Consider the following 25,313-nt stretch of genomic DNA (forward strand, 5'->3'; position numbering starts at 1 on the left):
TGCTTTTCTATTTAATGGGGATTGATACGGAAATCACTAGGGTTTTGAAATGACTTAAAAGGTGTCTAAAAGTATTAAAATTAAAATTAAAATATAATGGACCTTCGAAAATGATCCCACGGAATTTCGGTCTAAAATATGTATGTTAATGCATACACTTAGAGCCCCTTGATTTTACTGTTTAAATCGGTTTACTGTTTGTATCGGATCATTTTCGAGTTTCATTTGTTCAAGTCAATTTAGCTTGCGTTCAATTTACCATAGACTAAGTGCTATAAAATTTCTGCCACGTCCTGGTTTTCGATCCTTACAAATTGCCGGGGTACTTGGGACTCAGACGTTTCAGTTTTCTAAGCTGGTCAACCAAAGACAAACACAGCCCAGTTCGACTTCGACTTCAAGTTTAGATCCCGAATACTTTTAGGAGCACTTTGAATGCCATATAGTTAAGGAACGGATTGGTGAAAAGGCACTTCGAGTGCCTGTCCATGCCATTAATTTCCTATTAAATTCAATTCACTTTAGCATTTTGAAGTTTCGCCCATTGAAAAAAAAAAAAACAACCTTATCGCATTTACCACAGCCAGATGGAGATGCAGCCAAGGAATGGATTGGTTGGTCAAAAGTGGGCGGAAAGTCGGGCGGAAAATGGACGGAAAGTGGGCGGAAAAAGTCGGGCGGAGGAAGCCCAATAAGTGTCTTATCGCCATCTACACACGCCAGGTGGCCGAGCGGCGAACAAAAAGGAGTGACCCACGCTCATGACTTGCTTCCTCTCATAAATCAAATCAGAAGTAAGGAAAAACTACAACTGGAAATAAAGCAGGCCACAGGAAGTCAAAACTTTGAGTAAGTATTCTGAAAAATGTAGAATTTTATAAAATCAATAATAGAAATATATATTAAACAAGTGTTAGCTTAAACATTTCTTTAGTCTTATAAATTAAATATAATCATTTAATTTTATAAAAATAACAAATGTTGAAACTATTAAGTTTTAACACAACTGAAAGCCCAAAGTAGTATCAGTATATTAAAAATATGGTAACTTATGGCAGTCTCCATGATAGAGTAAAATAACAAATGTAGAAAATAAAAAAGAAAATGAATAAACTGGCATTTTTCGGCTTTTCATTTTGTTTTCATTTCGTCTTCTCCCGGCTCCTTTTCCCATTTTTTTTTCTGCCCCACTCAGAGTTTTAATATCCGTTTCCTGGACACATATTATCAGACATTTTCACATATTATTCACATATAGCCAGTTATTAGTTTTTCTATCTGAAAGTACTTTTTGTAGGGCTTTTCAGCGCTCGATATTTTCGTAGAAAATTCTTTGGCCTTCGGGCCTAACGGTCCACTTTTGATTGAAAATTTATGCACAATTAAATCTAATTTCATCCAACATGTGCGATCCGAAAATTCGAGCTTCTGCTGCCTCGCTGGCAGTTTATTATACCCTTGCAGAGGGTATTATAATTTCAGTCAGAAGTTTGCAACGCAGTGAAGGAGACGTTTCCGACCCTATAAAGTATATATATTCTTGATCAGCATCACTAGTAGAGTCGATCTAGCCATGTCCGTCTGTCCGTCCGTCTGTCCGTCTGTCCGTCTGTCCGTCCGTTTATATGCAAACTAGTCTCTCAGTTTTAAAGCTATCTGCATGAAACTTTCCCAAAAGTTGTCTTTCTATTGCAGGTAGTATATAAGTCGGAACGAGCCGGATCGGACGACTATAGCATATAGCTCCCATAGGAACAATCGGAAAAATAAATGAAAAAAAATTATAACTTTGCTGTTTTTTAATTTTTTGTTTAGTTCTTCAACATATAGTAATGGTTAAATATTTCCGATTTACGGTTTAAATTTCATCAAAATCGGTCGACTATAGCATATAGCTCCCATAGGAACAATCGGAAAAATAATTGAAAAAAATTATAACTTTGCTGTTTTTTAATTTTTTGTTTAGTTCTTCGAGATATAGTAATGGTTAAATATTTCAGAATTATGTTTTAAATTTCATCAAAATCGGTCGACTATAGCATATAGCTCCCATAGGAACAATCGGAAAAATAATTGAAAAAAATTATAACTTTGCTGTTTTTTAATTTTTTGTTTAGTTCTTCGACATATAGCAATGTTTAATTATTTCAGAATTATGGTTTAAATTTTATCAAAATCGGACGACTATATCATATAGCTCCCATAGAAATAATAAAAATATATAAAATAACTATATAATAATTGAGCTGCAAATCATCATAGTTTCAATGTTTTTCAGCATATACTCAAGTAAATCATAATTTAAATGTTTTCAAAAGTATTTAATTCATGCAATAGCTGCAAGGGTATATGAACTTCGGCTTGCCGAAGTTTGCTTTCTTTCTTGTTTTTAATTTAATTCAATTAACCATAATTTAATTTGCCACGGAGATTGCAACACAGAAATTAGCTTGGGCACGACGTTTGCAGACATGTAAAAAGAATATCTGTCCATATGAAGACGGAACTGCCCTAGCAGTCGGTTTCCATTTTCCAGTTTTCCGCTTTTAGTTTTTCCTTTTTCCCGTTCCCCCCATCCCTTTTCCGCAGTGGCGGTGGCAAATGATAAATGTTTGGACCCGTCAGCTGTGCATTTTTCTTCATAATCGAAAAACCTTTATACCCGTCAAGCAGCGGGGAACTCCCCAAAGCAAGGTATAAATACATATACTATGTGTAGTAACATTGTGGGTGGAAATGCAAGAATGTTATAGATACTCTAACTCATTTTTCTTTTTTAGCAAAAAGGCTTAAATTACATACACAATGGTTAAAAGCAGTTTAACTTAGTTTTCACAACATATTTCATTTTTTAAATTTGACAAAATATTTCTAATTACTTTACAATTTTAAAGAGCCCCTTAGTATCTGCTGCATTTAATTGTTTTGAATTTAATTATTGATTAAAATACTTTTTTGTTTGTGGTAAGAGCTTTAAAAAATCCGAAAATTAGTGAACAGAAATTACAAAGATTATTTTATAACATGCCCTTAAAACAATTTAATTATAAAACATAATCGGATAACTTATTTGTAAACCTTTGATTCTATGTAATAAAAAACCAAATCAATGCCATACAATTTTCTTAAGCTAGTTTTTAATTTATTTTTTCTTATTTCGTAATATTTATGATTTTCCCGGCAACTCTTGTTGCATTTTCTGGGCAGCGTGGAAATCGATTTCGTTGTCGTCTGGTGTCGCCCGATCAGATGTTAGTATTTATTACCGAGCGTATTGTGAGAGTCCTTCGACTCCTTGGTATTGGACATTAATTTTTTTGGACGGTCCTTTGGAACTTTTCTTTTCTTTGCCGGAAGCCACTTCCTTCTGCCCGTGGCTCAATTAAAATTTCGTTGTTGTTTATGATGCCAGACTATGCATAGGGAGGGAAGTTTGCACCACCCCCATCGTTATTGCCCTATGCTTCCTTTTTTTAGCACGCGCCGGCGCCAAAAAGTGTGCAACGATTTTTCGTGGATGCCTTATTTATTGCCTGCAATTTGCGTTTGCCGCTTTTATGTGCAACTTCAGCCTTCTTCTTACTTTCCCAGCATTTTCACTTAAATTCCGGCCAAGAAGAAGGCCAAAATCCAGCGGCCCCTTTGGCGCGGCCGCAAATGTTGATGAGGCTTTTTTCTAAAATTACCGAGCATAAAATTTAATTAGCCAAAACCGAAAAGGCAAAAGAAATTCCCCCGCATTCTCACACAGAAGTAAATTGCATTTGCCGGAGTTCAGGCTGTGCGGGGAGGATAAAACATAAGTGGCGGCACTGAGAAAAAATTAATAAAGATAGCATATATTTTTTTTTTTTACAGTTAATTTTTTGATTTTATTATTTAAATTCTATAAATTCAAAAAACACTGGAGTTCTTGAAGTGACTTAAATAGGCTACTTAAAGTATGCAATGAAAAAAAAAACGTTGTCATTTCGTAACAAATCACTCGACTTTTTAATTCAATATTTATTGTTGCATACTCTTCTAGATAATGTCAAAATCCCTGCATCCCGATATATTCTATAAGCTTTATTAGTTAGTGGGGGTATATATAGTTTTACCAGATAAAAAGGCCTAGCTTATGGATATGGCAATATTTGTTCTTAGTGCAAAAACAACTGCAAGGCGCAGCGTGTGAATTTAAAAAGCTTCCCAAAGAGTGGCGAAGAAAGGGCGCCTTGGAGCATAACATTGTGGACCCTTTGGGGCAGCGCTTCGCTGCGCTTTTTTTCGTTCTTGCTGCACCACTTTTTTTTTCGCCTACCAAAGCAATTTGTGTGCATTTGGCATTCAATGGGGAGTCCCTGGAAATCCCTTAGCGAAAATCGCAAGCGTTAAATTGCCAGAGGCCATAGGTCCTGTCCGTAACCGTAATCGCAACCCGTAAGCCGTGTCCCCTTGCCATTGGGCTATATTAACCTTGGTCACATTTCAAGCGTCACTTGCCGAAAGGCCGCGGCCCATAAACATTTCTCTTTTTCTGGCTTTACCGAAAAGACAGCCAGTGCACGGGAAAAAATTGTTAAACGAATTGAACAATTAATTTTGTATTTTAACAAGCAAAGATTAAAGCTATTTCTTTAAACCATTTAAAAAACTTTTGGAAACAGATTTTTAAAAATGAAATGATAGTTTTTCTAGCAAAAAATATGTTATTTCATTGCAACTCCCAATAAAAAATAAGTTATAATTTTATTATTATTTCTACTTAAGAAAAAACCTTTTATCTAATATAATACACAGATTCAGGAAAGCAAACCATTCCAAATTATGCAGAAATCAATAGAATAGTTAAACATATCAAACAATATAATTCTATCAATTTTCCTATTGATTAAATTTAAATTTCTCCGGGCCCTAAAAAATCAACAAGACCAAATGTAGCATAAGCCATTTTCTACCAAAAATAGCTATAAAAGCAATCGAGTATTTTCAGCAGATTGAAGGAAACAAATTTTTATTGCATACCATCAAGCAGAGAAACTATTGTTGTAAAACCTCGAGAGATTTAAAAAGCACCCCGAATTGTTGTATTTTATTTTCTTTTGTTTCCGTGTGGTTTTGTTGTCTGCACAAAACAAATTTCGAAGATTAATGTCGGGCGCTTGCAGTTTTCTTGCCATGTTTTGTCCATTTTTTGTTTTTTTTTTGGTGCGGGGGTTTATTTGTTTGTGATGTGGCATTTTTTATGTTTTTTTCATTCACTTGACACAGTTTTGAGGCTCGATTTCAGAGACCGTCGTTACCATCACACCTCCATTTTTCGCGTCTATTTTCCGGTCAATGGCTGACCATTTCCACACTTGACATTGGTCAGTGGAACAAGGAGCAAACAATACGATTTTGGTTATTTTATTTGACTTTCTATCTGTCGCCGCTTATTTTTTCCTCCCCCCTTGTGGCCTTCGCCTTTTTCTGCGACCTAGCGTTTAAATAAAGCTTCAGCCAGCTTATTTGCTCTCGTCAGATTTGGCCAAAAAGTCTAAAAGTTTTCCTTGAGTTGGGTAAAAAAAAAATCAGTGAAATGATGGAAATGAAAAGGCTCCTTAAAATGTAAAAAAATGTTCAAGGCTTTAAGCCATGCAAATTTCGATAGGTTCTGTTTTTCCTATGAGATCCAATTTTCTTTTTTTTTTTGTTCCCCTTCTTCAACTTCCAACTGGCTGGTGGCAACTTTATTTTTAATTGAAATGTACGTGTACAGAGTTGTTCAACTGGCCATAATTCACTATCGTCCAAGTGTAACAAGAACCTGGAAATTTTGTATTTAAAAGTCCATACACACTCGAACAGTGCGTTTCGGAGATGTAAGGCTTATAATACATGCGGTAAATAAATAGGTCAAGCTTAATTCAAACAGAAATTTAATAGTAACTAAAAGGTTAGAAATAAAATAAAAAAGATTCCGTAGAGAGTAAAACCATGAGTGGTATGTCTCAAGAAATGTTTAGTAATTCACTTTGGGTAAAACGATAAAACAAACAATAATATTAACAAAATAAAAAATATTGGATTTCTTTAACAAACTTAAATTTGTTCTAAATCTGAAGTGTTCAGTATGTTGATTTTTAACTAAATCTATTATAAGCCCAAAAGTTAAAAGTTTTTAAAAAGGGATCACTATTTAAAGCGCATTTCTAATTGCGAAACGCATCGTACTTTTGTATGCCCGTATATACATATGTGATTATATTCCTCGCAATTTTGTGGGACACACATGGAATGGTCACGTGGAGCATCGTCATCATTCCTATTGATATGCTTTTGCAGTTGTTTGCACTATTTCGGGGGCTCCAATACCCTTTCATTTCGATCTTTTCACCCTTCTTCACAAAAAAAAAAAAAAAAAAAACAGAAAAAAAATAATCAAATTTCCAGCCTTGGTACTCATATTTTTCCATGCATTTTTTGTTTGATTTTATTTTGCCACGCCTACACATTTCATGAGGGCGCTGTTCGCCTGATTGTTGTTGCTGCATCGGTTGCTTTTTCCCATGAATTTATTGCTTGCATATTTTTGGGCTCCTACAACCTGGATGGACCCGCCCCTTTCTCCCAGCGCCCCTTTTTTGTGCTTTCACGGGTGTGTGTGTGTGTGTGTGTGCGAGAGTTTGCCCCCATTTTGTTTGGACACGGAAACGGTTAACAGCAACAGCGGATGTTGTGTAAATTTAATAAATATACCTTTCGCTACTATTGTTTATTTAACCAATTCAATTTTATTTTTAACCCGTAACTCCACAAGCCGGCTTTTGTACGCGCTTATGCACTGAGAAAATATATAAAACCAATCTAAAAATCATATGTAACGTGTTTTTTTTAAATGTTTATCCAAATTAAATAAAAAACATTACTTTTCCAGGGTTTTTAATATAAAAATGAAGTATATATGATATGTTTTTAAAATAAAGGTTAACGATTTTATAAATAAACAGCTGCGCTTATAAAAATAGTATTTTTAGCTTATGGAAAAGGCAATAAAAAGTATAATAGCTCTAAAGCAATTTTGCGCAATATTTTCATATTTGGGTATATCCTTCTATTAATTTTTATTTTAATATGTATAATACATAGTGAACTAATTGCTATTTTCTTATTATTATTTAAATTTATTTACAACAGTATTCAATAGTATGCAATTCAAGTGAATTTCATAGAGTATTTAACCATTTTAAAACAATAACAAAAGTTTTTAAATCTAATTTTGTCTTTAATAGAATGTTTTTAAGCTCTTTACATTGTCCCTCTACTTTTATGAGCTTAGCTTATACCTATACTTATACTCAAATACTTAGTTTATAATATTGTATTTAATGACCTAAATCATATATATTTATTCCATATTTTTCTTTCTGTGTAAGCATGGATGTGTGAGCGGGCATCTAATTAGCAGTTTGGTCTGCATTGTTGTCCATTTTTTGGGCGATGAATTGGGTGCTGGAATTCATCCGTAATATTGACTGTGCTTAAATCGCTCAGATTATAATTTGTATAAATACACATGGCTACCTTGTTAAACAGACGGGCAACCTTTACCCTAATAATGCCCAGCTCAGACGGGCTTAAAAAAAAATTGATACAGACGCACAGGGGACATACCTAATCCTGTCGAGCGTTACCGGTAATTGCTTGTTAAAGCATTTTAATTTAATATTCGGAAATATTTATTTACAAATTGTGACATTTTGCCACCAGATTGAATTTCGGTGAGATCACTGATAAAGTGGACTTTAGGCTTTTTAAAATGCACATTACATAATTACAACATAATTGCTGAATATTAATGAGAGTATTTAAAACTATTTTATAACTTTGATTTATTGTTTTTTAAGTTAAAATGTACTTTTAAATACTTTTAATATATTTTATAGTTATAAAATATTATATAATAGATTAAATTTTAAAATTTAAATTCATCTTTCTAAAGAGACAATTGATGCAGCAACTTGAAAACTCGTTGACTATGCTATCTTTCACTTCCATTTCCACTTCCTTGCAATTTAAATGATCTCTCAAGACTTTCACTGCCCTCGACTTGATAACTCCAATCAGTGGCAGCATAAAATGCTGACTTGTGTGGTTTAAATATTCGAAACGAACTCACAATGCAGTCAGAGCAATAAATAAATAAAAAAAAAGTCTGACGTCTCAACTGAATTCTGCGGCAATAAGTCAATTGGAAACCATTGAACAACAATTTGACGTGCCATTTATAAAAGCATCAAAATCAGTTCGACCACATTGCTTGGCTTGGCCGGCGGGGAAAAGCTGGGAAAACTGGGAATTCTGGGAAATCTGGGAAATCTGGGAAAAGTGTGGGGGCTTTCGAGTTGGAAGAAGAGCTATGTAGTGTGCCAATTAATGTTGGCAATTAAATGGCGTCCACAGCATTTGAACGGCACATTTGTCAGGAAGGCTCCTCGGTTTTCCCAAAAAAAAAAAAACACCCCCCATTTCCAGCTACACATTTTTCCCCTCACACACACGACTACAATGGCCATCTGATTGCTTGGCCATTTGCAGCATTTTCCTCAGGTTTCTCACAATTTCTGGCCTTTTCTCCGGCTCTCGTCTTGACTGCAATTCAATTTCGCTTCGATTCAATTCGATTCGATTCGATTCATTTCGAATGGGTTTTTTGTGCATTGTCTGTTTGCAATGATATACATTTATTTTGAGCAACAATTGTTTTGGCATTAAAAACCGGCGGAATGTGCAATTGATGGCCCGACTTTGGGCCACGTTCGCTTGCTGTCGCCGGTGCCATCCATCACACTCAAAGCGAAATAAATTGAAACTAATGCCAAAATGGCAATCAATGAATGTTGCTGCTGCAGCAGCAACACCAACATCAGCAGCAGAAGCAGCAACATGAGCGACTTGCACTTGCAACAGCTGTTTTCGTTTACTTTCCCAGCAGCGAGCAACTCGAAAATCCTGTTCGTGGAAAGCCAAGTTTTTCAGGTGAAAATGGTTAGTAGATCATCGAGGTGAAGGCTCACTTTCTAGTAGAAATCAAGTTCGATTGAAACTCGCTCGAAAATGACAATCATGTCGAAAATCAAACATACTCGCAAATCAATTTTATTTGCATTGTAATCAAAAACCGAACAATCAAGCATTCTTATAGTTTACAATTATCTATTTCATTTTTAATTTGAAATATTCAATTTAATATCTTTATTTTTATTTTTGAAATAAGAAAATATATCAATTCCAATGTATGTGAAGATTAATTTTGTTATTTTTAAAACAAAATATTTTAGCAGCTTTTTAATTAGGAAATTAGGAATGTGTTTTTTTTTGGAATCTCCGATCAGAATCGTATACTGGCTGAATTCCTGGAGATATGTAAGGTGGGTGGAAATCATAATTAACACCACCTGCCAGTTGACCCATCCAGGCGAAATCCTTTGACGAACGGAAACACAGCACCTAATAGTCAAAGTGACACGCTAAGCTGATTAACTCTAATCTAAAGTTGCGACCGGGGGAAAATAAAACACCAAGCGAACACAATCAAGGAAAAGGGAGTGTGAGTCAAAGGGAAAACAGCAGAGGAAAGCACAATCCGCATTCCCTGTGACAATGCACTGAGGGAAAATATGAGACTTTGGTGACTTGCAAAAAAAGAACATTTAATAAAGAACCATTTACAGTAAACAATTTGTCTTAATAAACAACCTTTGTTTATCCATTATAACGTTCAGTAGGTTAATACTCAATGGTTTGCAAATGGTTCTGTGTAATTGAAAAAAATATATTACATCAATAAATGATTTGTAAAACCTTTAAAAACCCATTTTTTTGCAGCTAAAAATTAAGCTTTTCCTAGCATTGATATATTAACTTGTGCCAAATATTATTCTCAGTGCATTGACTGAGGCAGTGGCAACACCACGACGACTGTTTACATTTGTCAAAGATTTGGGAAAAAGGCAAGGGGAGTTTTTCTAGAGAACGGGTTGCAATGAAGACGGGAACAAGTGCACGAAATTGTGAGCGACAAGAAAGCGGAGGAAAATAAAGAGGATCCAGCGGCAGGATGGATAAAAGTGCACCTAACATGGGACCAAAATGACCCACGAAATCCGGCAACCGAATTCCGTCCAATACTCTTATCTGTCCCCGGATTTGTGACTCCTTTTGCCCAATCTCCTCCGTCGTTTCCTTGTGAGTTTAGAGAGTGTCTGGCCTCATCTGGCTTGGATGTTTGGCTGTTTGGCTTTTTGGTCGCATGTCCTCTGTCCGCGTGTCCTTGAATTGGCTTGAGAGGGTTTTCAGGGGGGTGTCGAGATTTGTGGGGACTCGAGTCTCGCTGCGAACCCAAAAAACATCGAAAAAGGTGCGCGTCCTAAGCTGACCGTGAATTGATGAGGATCAAGTTGTCGAAGTTGCCGGCGGAACCCAGCTTACCGCGCTGATAATAACCTGGCTTGTTGGCTAGCTGTCAGCACTCTGCGGCTAAGAGCAGGTTGGCAGCCCTGCCGTTGACTTGGGCATGTATCAGACAGGTTGGCAGCTCGGACCAATCTCAACAAATTACCATATTTCTAAAACGTATTTTTATTTTTAACTAAAATTTATTTCTACTGCAAAATGCTGTCAATTTTACAAATTAAAAAATAATTCTTTCGTTTTTATAAGGCATGTATTAGACAGGTTGGCAGATTACTATCTTGAAACAATTATCTATATGTGAAAATTTTGCTTCAAACTAAGACTAAATTCTTAAATTTCAAAGGCGGTGAGCATAACATGAAACAAAAGACATCTTTTTAAAACTAAAGAAAGTTGTTTTGTTCTTTTAGTATATATTTCTTTTGTATGATTAAATCTCTACAAAACAGCTAAAAACTAATTTTTATTTTCAAAAGGATAATATATTTTTTAGCAATTTCTGCCAATTTAATTTGATTAACAATTAACCTTTTCAACAAAAATATTGTAAAATGTGGATTTTTTTTTAACAGTTCTTTGCATTTTAAACGCGGAGTCGAACATTTTAGTTTTCAACTATTTGAACTTTTGAACTATAGCATTATTTAGTTCTCATTCAGTTTAAGATCAATTGATTGATAAATTTATTAAAGCATTTGGCTAGTGATGTTGCTGTATATGTCGGTCTATACTTTTTGTAATATACTCAAATTATTCATAGGCACCCAACTTACTGTCCAAGACGATGTTGAACAGAGTGAAATGTAGCTTGGCAATTGTAGCAATCATTTGAGCCGCTTCGAAAACATCAGTTTACTTCAAGGCTATTTGAGAAGTGCTGGCGATGGGTAGGTGGGGGGAGAGAGGGAAAGGAGGAAGGGAATGGTAGGCGGTACCGGCTTGGTCATATTTTGACGCAAGTTTTCACCACACGGCCAAAAGTGGAAAATGCAGACGCTGCACTCGCCGCCGTCCGTTGACGAAAAGTGGGGAAAAGTGGTAAGACGAGTGGGCTTCGCGACGCTTTCGGTTCGGGCCCGAGAGTTTGGGCATTCGGGAAAATGCGGCTCGGAAAATGCCAGCCGTTGCCGTCGGAAAATGAAAAGCACAGGCGGCATTATCAGACGGCAACTTCAGTTGCAAGCGAGCGCTCAGCGCGTGTGTCTCGTGTCTCTCGTGCGGCAACAGCAACTTGCAACTTGCAACGGCAATAAAAGTACCATTACTACCAGTAACAACGTGCAACACCCAGCAGCAACTAGCAACACAAATTGCGTGTTTTTGACTTTGACTTTGGACCACAGAAACGTTTTTGAATTTCGAATAAACCGCGCGCGTTTCTTAAATCTTTTGTTGTGCCGCGTTGTGAGTTTTGTTTTGGTTTTTGGCTGCATTGTGTTGTCACGTGCTCATTTGTTTATTTGTTTTTTGTTGCTGTGCTGTGTGGTGTCAAGGGATAAATACAAATCGAAAGAACAGCCAAAGCAACGAGCAGCATTTGCTGGATTTTTTTTGAAAATACAAATACTTAATGGACTTTTTTCGAGAACATCTATATTTGATGGACTTCTAAGCCAGCTGGAATATTTTTGGAGATCCTGAAAGCATTTTTTAAGAAATGCATTTAGCCAAAGTAAACTGCCATCCGATGAACTTCGTTTAAAATCAGAATTGGGTAAATTTCTTACAATAATAATAATAAAAAAAAAACATCATATATATAACGCATTTATTTTATAAAAAAAAGATTCTTATATTGAAATTAGTTTAACCTGCAATGTTTAACTAATTGTTTAATGTGTTTACGATTGATATTCTTTTTACACATTCAAAGTAATCATAAGCATTGACTGAAATTTATTTTTTAAACAGCAGCGACATTTTCTAATCTTCTGTCTTTTCAAATTGCAAAACAATCTGCAATATATTTTAAATTTTAAATATCACAAGCAGTTTGCAACATTTGCACAAATTTGTGTGGCAACCGAAGCTACCCGCAATATTTTTTCTTTGTCTGCGATATTGGATAATCTTTCTATACCTATTGCAATCTACATGATCTGATCATATAATAGCGAAAGGTATATGAACTTCAAATAATAAATAGACAAAGCATTCTGCAATTGATCAACCGTATTTATTATTTGAAAAAACATAAGCCATCGGCAATATTTGCTGAGCTGCCTAAAGCAACCGTTGCAACCAGCAATATTGTTCTTTACCTGCAATATTTGCAAGTCTTCTAATAACAAACGATGCAAGTTGCAAGTGGCAATATTTATTGCCACCGATGGAAACCTGCAACATTTGCCGAACTGGACTTGGTGTGTGACTGGTTCGTGTGTTGCTTTACTTTTTTTTTTTTTGTACGTATTTATTTTTTAGCGAAAGTTTCTGGTGTGTTTTGTGTGTGTTTTGTTTGATTTTCTTTTGCCGGCGTGACGAGTTTGCCAGTTTGCTGTTATTGGTGTTGCTGCGGGGGAAAATGAAAACAATTTGCAGTTGATGCTTGGCCTCCTCTTTTCTTCATCTCCAGTTTGGGCGCCCCTAATTAAACCGGTTAAGCGTTTCGTTATTTTTTTTTTCTTTCAATTTTTTTTTGAATTTTTTGCTTTTTGGTTTGCTGCTAATTGCCAGTGAAATTTGTGACAGCAGCAACACGACAACAATCAGCTGCCATTGTGTGTCCTTGTTAATGAAATCGTTAAGCTTTTCGAAGGGGCCCGTAGCCATGGCACACAGGACGATTACGTTGACAAAAAAAGGACGACGACGAGGATGACGATGAGGTTGCTGATGATGCTGTGATGCTGATGCTGATGCCGATGCTGATGCTACGATGCTGCTGGCGGTGCCAATATCAAAAGGATTTCGTTTGAATGCGAAAATATGGGGGAAATATGCGAAAAATGTTTGCGTGAGGAATCTGGCAAACGGAGCGATATGCTGATGGCAAACCGCTGCTTTTGGCTGGATCTCGGCTAAAAGCTGTTGAATCGGGGAGAAAATCAGCTGTAACCCCTTTCGAAAGCATGGCCCAATGGGGCTTACATTACAAATCAAATAAATCCATCTTGTAATATTCTTAATTGCATTACGGGACCAATTTGAATAGCAATTAATTCAATTATAAAATGTCTAGGGGCGAAACGAACTCAAATTCTTTTGTTTTAAATCCAACTTACAAATTAGAATAGAAATTTGCATTAGGTAAAATTTGTTTCCTTGACATATTGAATAGAAATGTTTATAACAAAACAACGGTGTTTGTTTAAAAACTCTAAATAGTCCAATTCATTATTTTTATATTTTTTGATGTTTTGTTTAATTTTACTATTCTGGCGCGACAAGTTAAAACTTATATCTATGTACTGTAAAAAAAGAATGATGTATTAGAGAAATATTTTAATGAATATTTTAAACTTAAAAAAAAATGCGTTGTGTGATCTCCTAACTTATTAATTTCTTTAACTTAAGGTTTTTGATTGATAATTTTTATCAAATATTATTATTATCACGGGGCGACAAGAGAAATCTTATAATTATGTTATGTTTGATAATAATCTTTTAAAGAAGTGTGCAATGCTAAAATCAAAGTTTTAATATGTGGTTTATCTGCTGTGGTTTTCTCTTTTAACTAAGAAAAAACCAAACTATCTGATGATTATTTTAATTAAATAGTGACCAGAGAATAATCAAATCGGCAACCGGGTCTCAAAATTTCTGACAGATTTTTTTTGACGTACATATCAAATTAAAATTATAAATTCCATCTAAATGGGAGTAAAAGTTGGGGGACAGACGGAAAAGGTAAACAAAAGGAATTGGGCATCTAAATGAATATGAAGCCATCAGCAGAGTTCCATGTGCAGCAACAACAAATTGCAGGGGATGGTTGGGCGGAAAAGCGGTGAAAAGTGAAAACGCGGCAAGGGAAGGGCAATAGCGGAAAAATGCCGCCAAACGCAAATACTGCGGCACAATTTCATTTTTTTGTTATCTCACTTTTTTCGGTTTCGTTTTTTATTAATTTTTTTTTTCTTCATTTTTTGCCAGCTTTTCAAGAGGACACAAACACCCACACGCACACTCAAAGCTTTGCCGCCTGCGGGCCAGAAATTTTAGATTTTCACTTTTTTCCGTCGCGGCTGCTATTTTTTATTTATTTTTTTTTTCCGTTGACAAAATACCCCACAGCAGCAGTAGCGAAAAAAAAAGACAGGGCCACATTATGAAATTTTTAATCAAATGAAATGACAATCAAATTTTATTTTGCTGTTGCCAAATTAAATGAAATGTCAATTTCGAGTGTCCCAAAACGAGAAAATATTTGGAAATCACTTGAAAGTCCCAAAAGAAAAATAATGGAGATGGTGAAGACATTTAAAATACATAAACTCTCACCAATACAAGTAAATTTTTATCTTTTAAATATTGAAATTACATTTCTTTATTTTTACTATCCAAATACTCCTTTCAGATGCCAAGAGAATTTTCTTGTGGTAATATTTTGTATTTTATAAAAACATTTCTCTTCTTTGATATTCAAACTAGATTATCTTTATTGCATTTGGTTTATCCAATTAATGACTTAATTCGCAAGCAAACAGCAAGCCATTTCGGAGCCAAAAACTGCTTCATTAAGGTGATTGGAAGAATTTCGACAAATTTGAAAACACAACTGGTCGAGAGCTTTAGTTTTCCCACTTAAAGTGCACTACTACCAATTTAACTAGGAACTGGTAATCTGTGTGTTTCCATTTATGCAAAAGAGATATCCAGATTTGCATTGAGGACAGGTGGCATTATTGATATTAATTTTGTAATTAAAACATAAACTGATTGAAGGGAACGAGGCGGTCAAAAGGGCAATAATATTATGCAATATTTCGTACCCAACACAATTCATTGGAACAATAATCAAATAACAAATCGCAGAGCGAACTGGGCAAAATGTCAAACATTCCGACATTTCTGACACTTGACACAAACTGGCAGCTACATCTGCATTTATGCCATTCGAATGGCCTAATTTATGCATTTTTGATGGAGCGAATTTTGTAATCAAAATTTCGATAATCGATCGCCAATATTGGGGTCAGTTTAATTGAATTACCTTTTACAGCTAAAGTCGCATTGAAGGCAAGAACGGCAAATAGATGGAAATTGCAATTCGAAAATCGAAAGTCTCACTCTTTCCAGCCAACGGATGCAGCCGAGCATTAAAAATACCATTTAATTATCACGAACGCGAAGTACACATGCAGAAAATACAAAAAAAAAAAAAAAAAAAAAACTCTGAATTAATCCATAAATTGCCTAAACATGAGCAAAACTAAGAAATGGTATAGGCTTATCCCCTCACATTCCATGCATGCCAGCAAGTACTTATAATTAAAAGTGGCTATTTAAATATTACCTGATGAGTGGGATTAAAATTTCGCTTGCGTTTTTGTTTCTCATGATTAATAAACGATTATTTCATCAGTTTGGTGGGGAACATTATAATGTCTGTGGAAACGGAAGGCAAGTCCAGAGATAAATTACACATACAAATTATTAAATAAAAAATATAAATCAAATAAATATTCTCTGTGCGTTGTCTTTATTATATTTTCCCGAAAATCGGCCACAAATTTATTGAAACTATTTTGATCGGGCTTAAACGGCTGTGCTTTTTAAGGCTTCCAAAAATGGTTTTGGTTAGCTCATCTGACAGCTGTCAGCTTCAACTTTCGCCCCCGTTTCACCTGTCCACCTGGACTTTTCCTTATTTTGTTGTTGTTTTTTTTTTCACTTCATCAAGTTGCGTTGAGCAAGCGGAGAAGGAAACTAAATGCGCAAACACATGTTCCCCATTCACTTGCGACACGGCAACTCTTTGTGTGAGTTTGAGTGTGCACAGAAAGAAAAAGGATATAAATAGTAAAGATTTTTCTTTGAAAATGTATTAACAATTTACCGAAAAGCATCTATAAGGTTATAAGACAGTTAAGCATATTTACTGCTCATTATAAATATGCCAACAAAAAAGCATTCGTGCTGATAAAAAAAATATACCATAAATATTTTAACACACTTTAAGGAATTGTCAAATGTTTATAAACATTTGAAATGTTATCCCCAACAAAAATCATTATTGCTATCGATAAAACTACCGATATTTGCAATTTACTGCTATATAAATATAAAAACATTGATTGAAGCTTTAATTGTATATAGTGCTTCTTTAAAATGATATGCCAGCTAAGTTGTGATGACTTTTTCCCAGTGCATTAGTGGGCATGTCGATGTGCTAATGTATGTATTTGCATCTATTAGTGTGCGTGCTGGATAGCCAGGCGAATACAACAGCAACAGCAAACAGCAAATAAACAAAAAGTTTTGGCTTTAGTTTTTGCATTTGGCTTCGGATTTGGCCTATGGCCATAACGAGATGGTCGATGGGGGGCGTTAGGGGGCTCCAAGGGGGTTTCGATGGGGACGATATGGGTGCTGTGAGGGTGGCGAGATAAAAGTTAAAGCCGACACACAAGTGTGAACTAGAACTTGGGGCCATGAGGGGAGCATTCAGTTAATTGACGTGGCAACGAAGTCTCATCGCACTTCAAAACTCTGTTTTTCTGTTAGTCTTGTTATTAACAATATAATCAAAATGATTGAACAAATTTTGTATTTAAAATGTTCAGTTCATCATTATTTATATTAACTTAGTTCTTTGACATTTTTATTTTATTTTGCAATCGTACTTAGATATTAAGTATTTACAACATTATATTTACTATGTATTTCATTTCTCCCTTTATGAAAGGTAAAAATGTTTAATGTTTGCTATCAAAACACTTCTCTCAGATGTCAAAATAATTAATTTTATAATATAAGTTAATTGGAAAAGATCGATTTAAGTTTTTTGCATTTATACGTTCTGGTTTCAAACTCATCCTCATGAAGATTGAATGTATATGAATGGTGAAGTCAAATATTTGACCAGCCCCTATAATTTTTGTTCATGCCACTCTTCATTACTCTTCGGATTTCCCCAGTTTCCCCGTATATACAAATCCCATTTTCTCTCTCTCACGTCTGAGTTTCCCATAATTCTCTTTTCCCTCTCGAGAGACTCAGGGTATCCAGTGCTTCGTCAGGAACTTTCCCTCGCTTGACAAACGTACAGACAAAATGGCTTAGTGTAACACTTCCGTTTCCTGCCTCACACACACACATACAAACACACACACAAAGGAGGGTCTCATTTGATTAATGGTTTTTTGTGCAGTTCCCTACACCATTTTGCCCACTGTTTATGGGACAAGTTTACAACACCAAGGATCCATTGAAAATGCGTGTTATTGTTTGATGCTCGGCAGCAGACGAGAGAAGACAAGCCCAAGTGGGCCAGACTTTAACTAGCCATGATTCGCCTTCTGATGGGCTAAAAAGTAACACCCCTGAAAGAGAAAGCCAGCGGGCCACGTTTTTCGTGCTGATTAGTTTTGGGAATTTCCATCGGCTCTTGGCTGTCAAACATTTTGAATGGTTCTGGGCCTGCTTTTGGCCCCGTTTTAGCCATCCAGCCAGACAACTCAAAGCAACTCACAGCATCACAGCCATAACTCACATTGCATTTTTCCCAAGCCGAACCGACTGCAATCGCATTTATGCATAAATTATGACACGTTGCGTATACGCAATGTCTGACTCTATAAAAATGGGAACCAGACAAAAGGCGAAGATGACACAATTTGGGCACTTGGCCAAAAGGTTAAATGCGCGCTGATTGAGGTGAACTCCGTTTGGTAGCTCACCCGTTTCCGGGCCAGTATCCAAATCCATGAGTTGGTGCACAAGTGAGTATTCCACCGACTACACAGAGAATAAGCTTTGCTTTCTATTTGTATACTTAAAATTTTTTAATAACAAGTCTTCTGAAATGAGACACAGAAACATTAATTGCACTTTGCATAAGATTTAAGATAAGATTTAAGTATTAATTTCTTTTATCAAAAAAGTGTTTGAAATCATAGCAAACAAAGGAAATAATAAAATCAAGGAATAATGGTGGATCCTTTTCTTATATAAAATATCAAATTACTATTGGACTTTTAATAACTATAATTACTCATAAATTTTTGAACACGTGTTCACACATTTATTAAGTCCATTATTACGTTAATAATACCAACCATTTTTTTTTTTTGTGATAGAGAGAAGGTAAAGGGATATTATAGTTTGAAAATAAAAAAAAAATTGAAAAAAGAAATATACATATGATATGTGATATTACTTACCGTGCAGCTACGTGCTCTGCAGGATATCATTTGAATGTTGGCCAGGAGTTAAGCTCGGCGCATTTCGTGCCAAATAGCCAAAGGCCAGAAACGGTGTGAGATCGAAATTTGTTGGAATGCAAATCAAATTAGACACACACACACACATACACACACACACAGTGGGGGGGCAGGAGCAGCAGGAGCGGCATGGGAGTCCTTCGACTGCTTCTGTTGGCGGAGCTCAAAGGCCGGATGCTTTTAATCAAAACAGCAATGCAGCTGGCCCCGGGCCATCGGCTTTTTGCCCTCTGTCCACCTCGAATCGGGAGCGGAAAATATGCTGCAGTTGCTGTGGCCTAAGGCCCACGGAATCGACGCACGGTTGCAGCGGCAGCACTTTTCACCGCATCCCCAGCCACTTTTCACCAGCCCCTTTCTCCCCCTTTCTCCCCCTTTCTCTGCCTTTCAGCGGCATTCTCTTTTACTCTCGAAGAGCCTGATTGCATTGACCAATGGATAAGGCCAATTGGCGCCACCTGACACGGCCAAGTCGCGACTTTCTTCTTCCTTGATTTTATCCTTTGCCTTCAGTCATTCATCCCTTTAACATCACTTTGTTCTTTTGGATTGGGTTAATTGCCCGGAAGAACTGGAATTGCGATCTCTCAAAGGATTTTTGCACAACTTTAATGATGACTAATCCATTAATAATTTAAATATTCATCAGACTCAGATACAAAATATATATTGAAATAGAAAAAGTTTAAGGTAATATTTAGGTAACAATATTTTCTAATGTTCAAAGATGTAACTTAAAAGGTGAAAATACCAAGGATAATAGATTTTGGTAAACACTTTTGAATAGTTTAAGTCCGAGTCTGATAAGAAAACTTTGTAAAATGGAAAAAAACGTAGGGAAAATTATAAAACGCTTATTTTTAAAGAATTTTTATATATATTTATGGTTTCTAAAAAATGTAAGAGTTATTTGTTTTACTCCTTTTTGTATCATAGGCGTAAATCTAACCGGGAAAAGTTAGAAAAAAAAAGCAGAAAAGCAGGGAGAGAAGTGTGCAACTATTGCTCTAACGAGCAACAAGGTGCCACGCCCCGTTTGTCTGGTTTTGAGTTCCGTTCATTTGCCCAGCCTGCTTCCACGCCCCCTCTTCACCCATTCCGCCCACTTCCGGTTCGTTCCTGCAGCTACTTCCGTTTGTCCAGGGCATTCTTATCAGCGTCGCACGTTTTTATCATAAATTTTACACTTCGCTTGCAATTTTTTGCTCGATTCTTGTGGGCAGCAGCGGCGAAATCTCCACTGGTTCTTGGTAGGGGCATAAAATGCCAGTCGACCCCATCGGATTTTGAGTTTTGTGTCCCATTAAAATACTTTATGAGGAGAATGTTATGGGGACATTACGTAATTCTTGGGTGTGCAGTGGGCGAAACAAATGTTGGCCCCCATTTATTGTTTATCAATTTTACGATTGTGGCAATAAACGCAAAGAAAAAAAAAGTTGTACATATTGCAAGGATGGGAGACTTAAAAAGGGACTTACATTGTTTTTCTGACAGAATTCTTTCAAATTTAAATTTTAAAATTTGCTGAACACGATTACAAAGAAGATAACATATAAAATCATAAATTTTTATCCAATTTGAATTTATAATCTGTTTTATTTTGATTTAAACAGGTCCAATCCTTTCATAATATTTCGCTGTAAAAAAAACTATAATCTTTATCCATTTATATAATTTCAGCTCTATCTTTTTTTTTCTCTGTGAAAGTCTTATTTTAAAAACTTTCTTTCTTTATTAAAACACTCGATGTCAAAAGCCATTAACCTTTAGCCATATGCCTTCGAAGCAGTTTTTTTGTTGTATGCCATTGAGGTATGTTCCTTTAAGTGTTTCAGTTTCATAGTGAATATCACAGGCTTTCCCGTAAGCCCTTTTACAATTGCATTATTTTTACGGAGGTTAACTCTGGCTCAACTCACCCGCTGATTGGTATAATGACGATGATTATTGGTTCACTTTATAGAGCAAGTGGCAAAAGGTTCAACAGAACGTTGCGTATACGCCGCGTCTGCCAGTCAACTCGAATGATTATTGCACTGCGGCCAATGGACACTTGTGCAAATGAAGTGTGTACACAAAGTATCATTCACGCTATCATTGACACCAAACAAGAGGGTGAAATACCGGGGAGCTTCACTGTGGCATCAGAAACAGCAGTAAAAACAAGTTTGTTAACGCAGTCAAAAGTTGTTGGCAATCGAATGTGGAGATTTATTTTTTTTGCGGCCTCGCCAGTAAAATAAAATTTATTTTGCCAATCGCAGCATGTGAGTGGTAAAACATGCATTTTGCATTCATTCATATCCAGCATTAAATTGTTCTTATTTTTTCAGCAGCATTCTCTCTGTCTGTACAAATATCGAGGGGAAAAGGTCTATATGAGAAAGACAGAAATACAAGTATAGCACTCGATTGTTTATAGAAAAAATGGTTAGCAAAAATAATAATGGGGCAAGAGATTTTGTTATTTGTAAAGTGTTTCTATTATATTTACATAAAGATTTTTAGCAATTAGTTAGCGATTAAGCGCATACTTGTTTTAAATATCGATAAAATTGTTTATCAAATTATTATTATAAAAATCTTTTGCCATCCCTAGCTTGTATTTGTTCATATCAGGCATTAAATTCTCTTTATTTTTTCAGCTGAACTCTGTATATTTGCTTCTTTTTCTGTCTGCCAGTTGAAATTATCGCAAGTAAAATTTATGATTATGCAGCTCAAGAGGCGCCAGATCGAAAAGGCGAGATGGGGAGCGAGTGAGTGGAAGTGAAAGAGATAGAGATAGAGAAAGAGAGAGAGAGAGAGAGATGGAGATGGAGAGGTAGCTGGCATGTAATTGCTGCCGGCTCTTTTGCAGCCATTATTGCCACGCCTCACGACTCAACACCGCCCCCGCCGTTAGCCACATCAAAGTGCAATTTTCGCAGCAACTTTTATTGCATAGATATTAAAAAATTCCCCCACCAAACGGAACGGCGGCTCATCCCCGTCATTAACATCATCATCCGCTTTTCCTTGGCATTTAATTGAAAAGTGAAATTGATTTCTTCTTCGTCTTTCTGTTTCTTCTACTCAAAAGTCGAAAGAAAATTGTTTTGTTTCGTTTGGCTTGTACATTAATTATGGAAAATCATATTTTTGATTTTTACACGCAGACATTTTGCCGATTGCACTCATTATTTGCCATTTTCTTTTGTTTTAATTGCTGCAGTTTTCCTTATTATATTCGTTGTGCGTTTACAGCGGCCATTTCCATTTGTGTGGCCACAATTATTTCCATGGAATATTAAAATGATACATACCAGTATTCCTCAACATACCCCTCATTTCACTTGCATTTCTTCGTTTTTTTTTTTCCTGGCCATTTCGGTGCTTAAAAATTCCATTACCTTGCACAAGCAACAATTTTTGTTTACCAAATTGGAGAACAATCTGTCACTTTTCAGTTGAATAGTCGGTATATAATATTTCGTATTTTCCTCAATCCATAAATTTGGGAAGGTTTAAAAATTAGGGAACGTCAGAAATAAATAATATATTAATATGTTTGGCATTTGGGTAAAGTGTACTATTTTTAAATTGATCGCATTGCATATTTAAAAGCTTCCAATTATAATTATTTGTCTCAGTTAATATATGTATATATTTTACCAGTGATGTGAAGCACACAAAATGTTAATTACTTGCAACACAAATTTAAACGCTTCGCTTGAGTGGATGCCATTTATATTTGTTTAAGTACACCCACTACTCGGAATTACTTTCATAAAGTTGGGCAAAATAAGAGATGTATGGGTGTGTGGCAAGCAATAAACAAACTATTTGCCGTATTCCGTTATATCCAATACACACACTATATGTGTCTGACACTTGAGAACAAGTTGAACTTATTTGCGCTCTTCTTTCTCGTTTAAAAATGTTTTTCTTTCAGTGGGGAAGGACAAAAAAAACTTGCAACTGGTGGAGGAGAAGCACCGAAACCAGAAACCAGAAACCAGAGACAGGAAAACTCAGCAGCAACCAAAGTGCGGCATACTTGGCAGTTGCATACTTGGCACAAATAGAATAGTGTGAAGCGAGGATACGGATACGGATATATCTATATATATATATATATAAACACATATATATATATATATATCCGCCACTATAAAGACGGAGGGGAGCGAAAACGACTGGCAACATGCCGTCGTCAGCAATAAATAAAACAGCACGCAGTGTTGCCAATACGATCCAATTGCTGGCAATCGTTCTCTATTGCTGCTGTCTGGTGCATGGACAACAGCAACAACAGCAGCAACAGCAGCAGCAACAACCACCGCAACAGCAGCAACACTTGAAGTACCAGCAATTGCAATATCAAATGCAACAGCAATATGAATATCAGCAGCAGCAGCACTACCAGCAACAGTTCCAGCAGCAGCAGCAACAGCAGCAGCAGCAGCAACAGCAACAGCAACAGCAGCAACATCTGACACCCACGGCAACACTGGCCCACCAACAGCAACACGATGAGCAATTTGACTTGCTGTCCACTCAGCCAACTCAGGTGAGTGCTAATCACACCGACAGGCAATCATAATTTATAACAATTATTAAAAGGACAAGTAGGGTTTCGGTTGCGGAAAAACAAAGCGCCAGCTCATTGTGTAATTAATTGAATTTTGGAGCCAGGCCAGAGTTGCCACAGCTGTCGCCCATCGGCAAATAGAATTTGATTTCAGTTCGCTACCAAGAGCAGCAGCAGCTGCAACTGCTTAAAAACCAAATCCCCAATTGCCAAGTTTTCGTGTTCCCAGCTCGGCTTTCCCAGAAGATTGGCCCCCAGCCAGTCAGCCCGTGAACCTCAAGTTCAATAAGCTGATTAACTGAATGAAATCAGCAATGAAAATGAAATAGAAAGTGCCTCCAGCTTTTTGGCTTGGCTTCTTTTGTTGCGTTGGACCACCAAAGGCAATCGCCCGAGCCCCACGAACCACCCACATACCAACGTAACCACTTCTCTGGCAGCCGCACTTCTGGCAATTTGCGGCTGTTAAATGATTAATTTGTTTTTGATAGACTTTAAGTTTTATTTAATTAGCAGAGCAAGAAAGAAAACCAAACGAAATGGGAAAAGGAGACTTTGCTCCGAGGAAACTTGCATTAAAAATTAGTTGGCAACCGAGTTGAGTGAATGTGAAACAGTCTGGCAAGATTTAGTTTTAGCAATGGGGAAAGGATAATTGATAAGCAGGCAATGCTTATTCAAAACGGGTCTTTAATTGAATTGGCAAATCTGTTGAGACAAATCTGACAGCTTTATCTTTGGGTTGACCATAGGAGGAAGTGACTTATAGGACATTTTTATAAACAGTAAGACATTGTTAAGTAGAAGGAAGGCCACCCAATTACAAAAATCAAATTCTACAAAAAAATGTCAAATCTCTCCAACCCAGTTATTCAAACTCCTTTTTTTTGCCCACAAATGAGAGCAGGCAAACCCTTTAGAAGCACTTTTTGGATTCGAAGGACAAAAAAAAATGTTTTGACACTTTTCCGCACATTTGGAGGCATTTCAATTGGAGAGTCTGGTTTTCTTTTTTTTGTTGAAAATACATTTCCTCTTCGGAGGTGACAACCCTGGCTGCGGCAAGCCTGGTAATTTCACACACGATTTGCTGCTTAGTTTTTGCACTTTCCGCACTCCTGTCAACTGACTTCTCACAGCCTTGACTGCTATTTTAGCTCCTCTTCGCCCCAATTTTTGGACAAAAGGCGCGCCGAGCTTTTGTCAGGGGCAAAAACCACCGACTTGTGTCAACCCACCAACCCAACCAACCCAACCAACCCACAGAGAGCAACCCTGGCCCCCTTTGTCATCCCGCTGAAACTGAAACCCAGAGCTCTAAACCAACTTTGCAGGACAAAACGTGGCAGCGTTTTGTAGATTTTTAAGTCCCATAAATTTTAAGTGTCAATATATAAAACCGCATATGTGCGGGGCCAACAATGGATGCGCCAGATGACGGGGGCGAGGGCCAGGAGAGGGGGCGTGGCATGGTGGGGCAAGGAATGGCAGTGAGCCGAAATTCATAAATTCAAGCGTGGACGAAACGAAATGGTAAAATAAAATGCAACCAGCATAAGTAAAACCAGGAGCCGTTTTGGCTTGGATTGCGAATGGCCTAGCGGTGACAACATAAAGAAAATTTTCAATGCTAAGTTATCGGCTTAATAATCGTAGTCGAAGATTTTGGGTTTAAAAAAGCAAGACTTATCAACTAGTCGATTTGACTTTTAGTGTGCGGATTGAAATTAAAAATATATTATTTTCAATAATGCCAAAATTTTTCTTAGTTAAAAATTTAAATTTAATTTAATTTTATTTTTTGCAATCATTCGAAATAATCGGTAAGGCAAATAGTTTATCTAAATAACATAACCTTTGCTAAAGTATAATACTTGCAAGAATTTTTGAAATATAGCATGGGAATCGTA

General features: G+C 36.4%; 1 protein-coding gene across 2 annotated transcripts in view; it reads left to right on the plus strand.

The window, feature by feature from the left end:
* The first annotated feature begins 248 nt into the window (after window positions 1–248).
* The window catches only part of LOC108137577 (actin cytoskeleton-regulatory complex protein PAN1), a 74,340-nt gene continuing 49,275 nt past the window's right edge, over window positions 249–25,313 (plus strand). The window contains exons 1-2 of one of the 2 annotated variants that reach the window (XM_041708241.1): window positions 249–849; window positions 22,765–23,382. In XM_041708241.1, the coding sequence (XP_041564175.1) occupies window positions 23,017–23,382 (366 nt within the window). In that variant the 5' untranslated portion in view covers window positions 249–849; window positions 22,765–23,016. Of the gene's footprint in view, window positions 850–11,640; window positions 12,155–22,764; window positions 23,383–25,313 lie in introns of those variants that run through there. The other variant, XM_017259308.2, reaches the window with a different exon arrangement.

The sequence above is a fragment of the Drosophila elegans genome, unplaced genomic scaffold (genome assembly GCF_018152505.1).
Source record: "Drosophila elegans isolate 14027-0461.03 unplaced genomic scaffold, ASM1815250v1 contig_149, whole genome shotgun sequence".
In the NCBI taxonomy this organism is placed as follows: Eukaryota; Metazoa; Arthropoda; class Insecta; order Diptera; family Drosophilidae; genus Drosophila; species Drosophila elegans.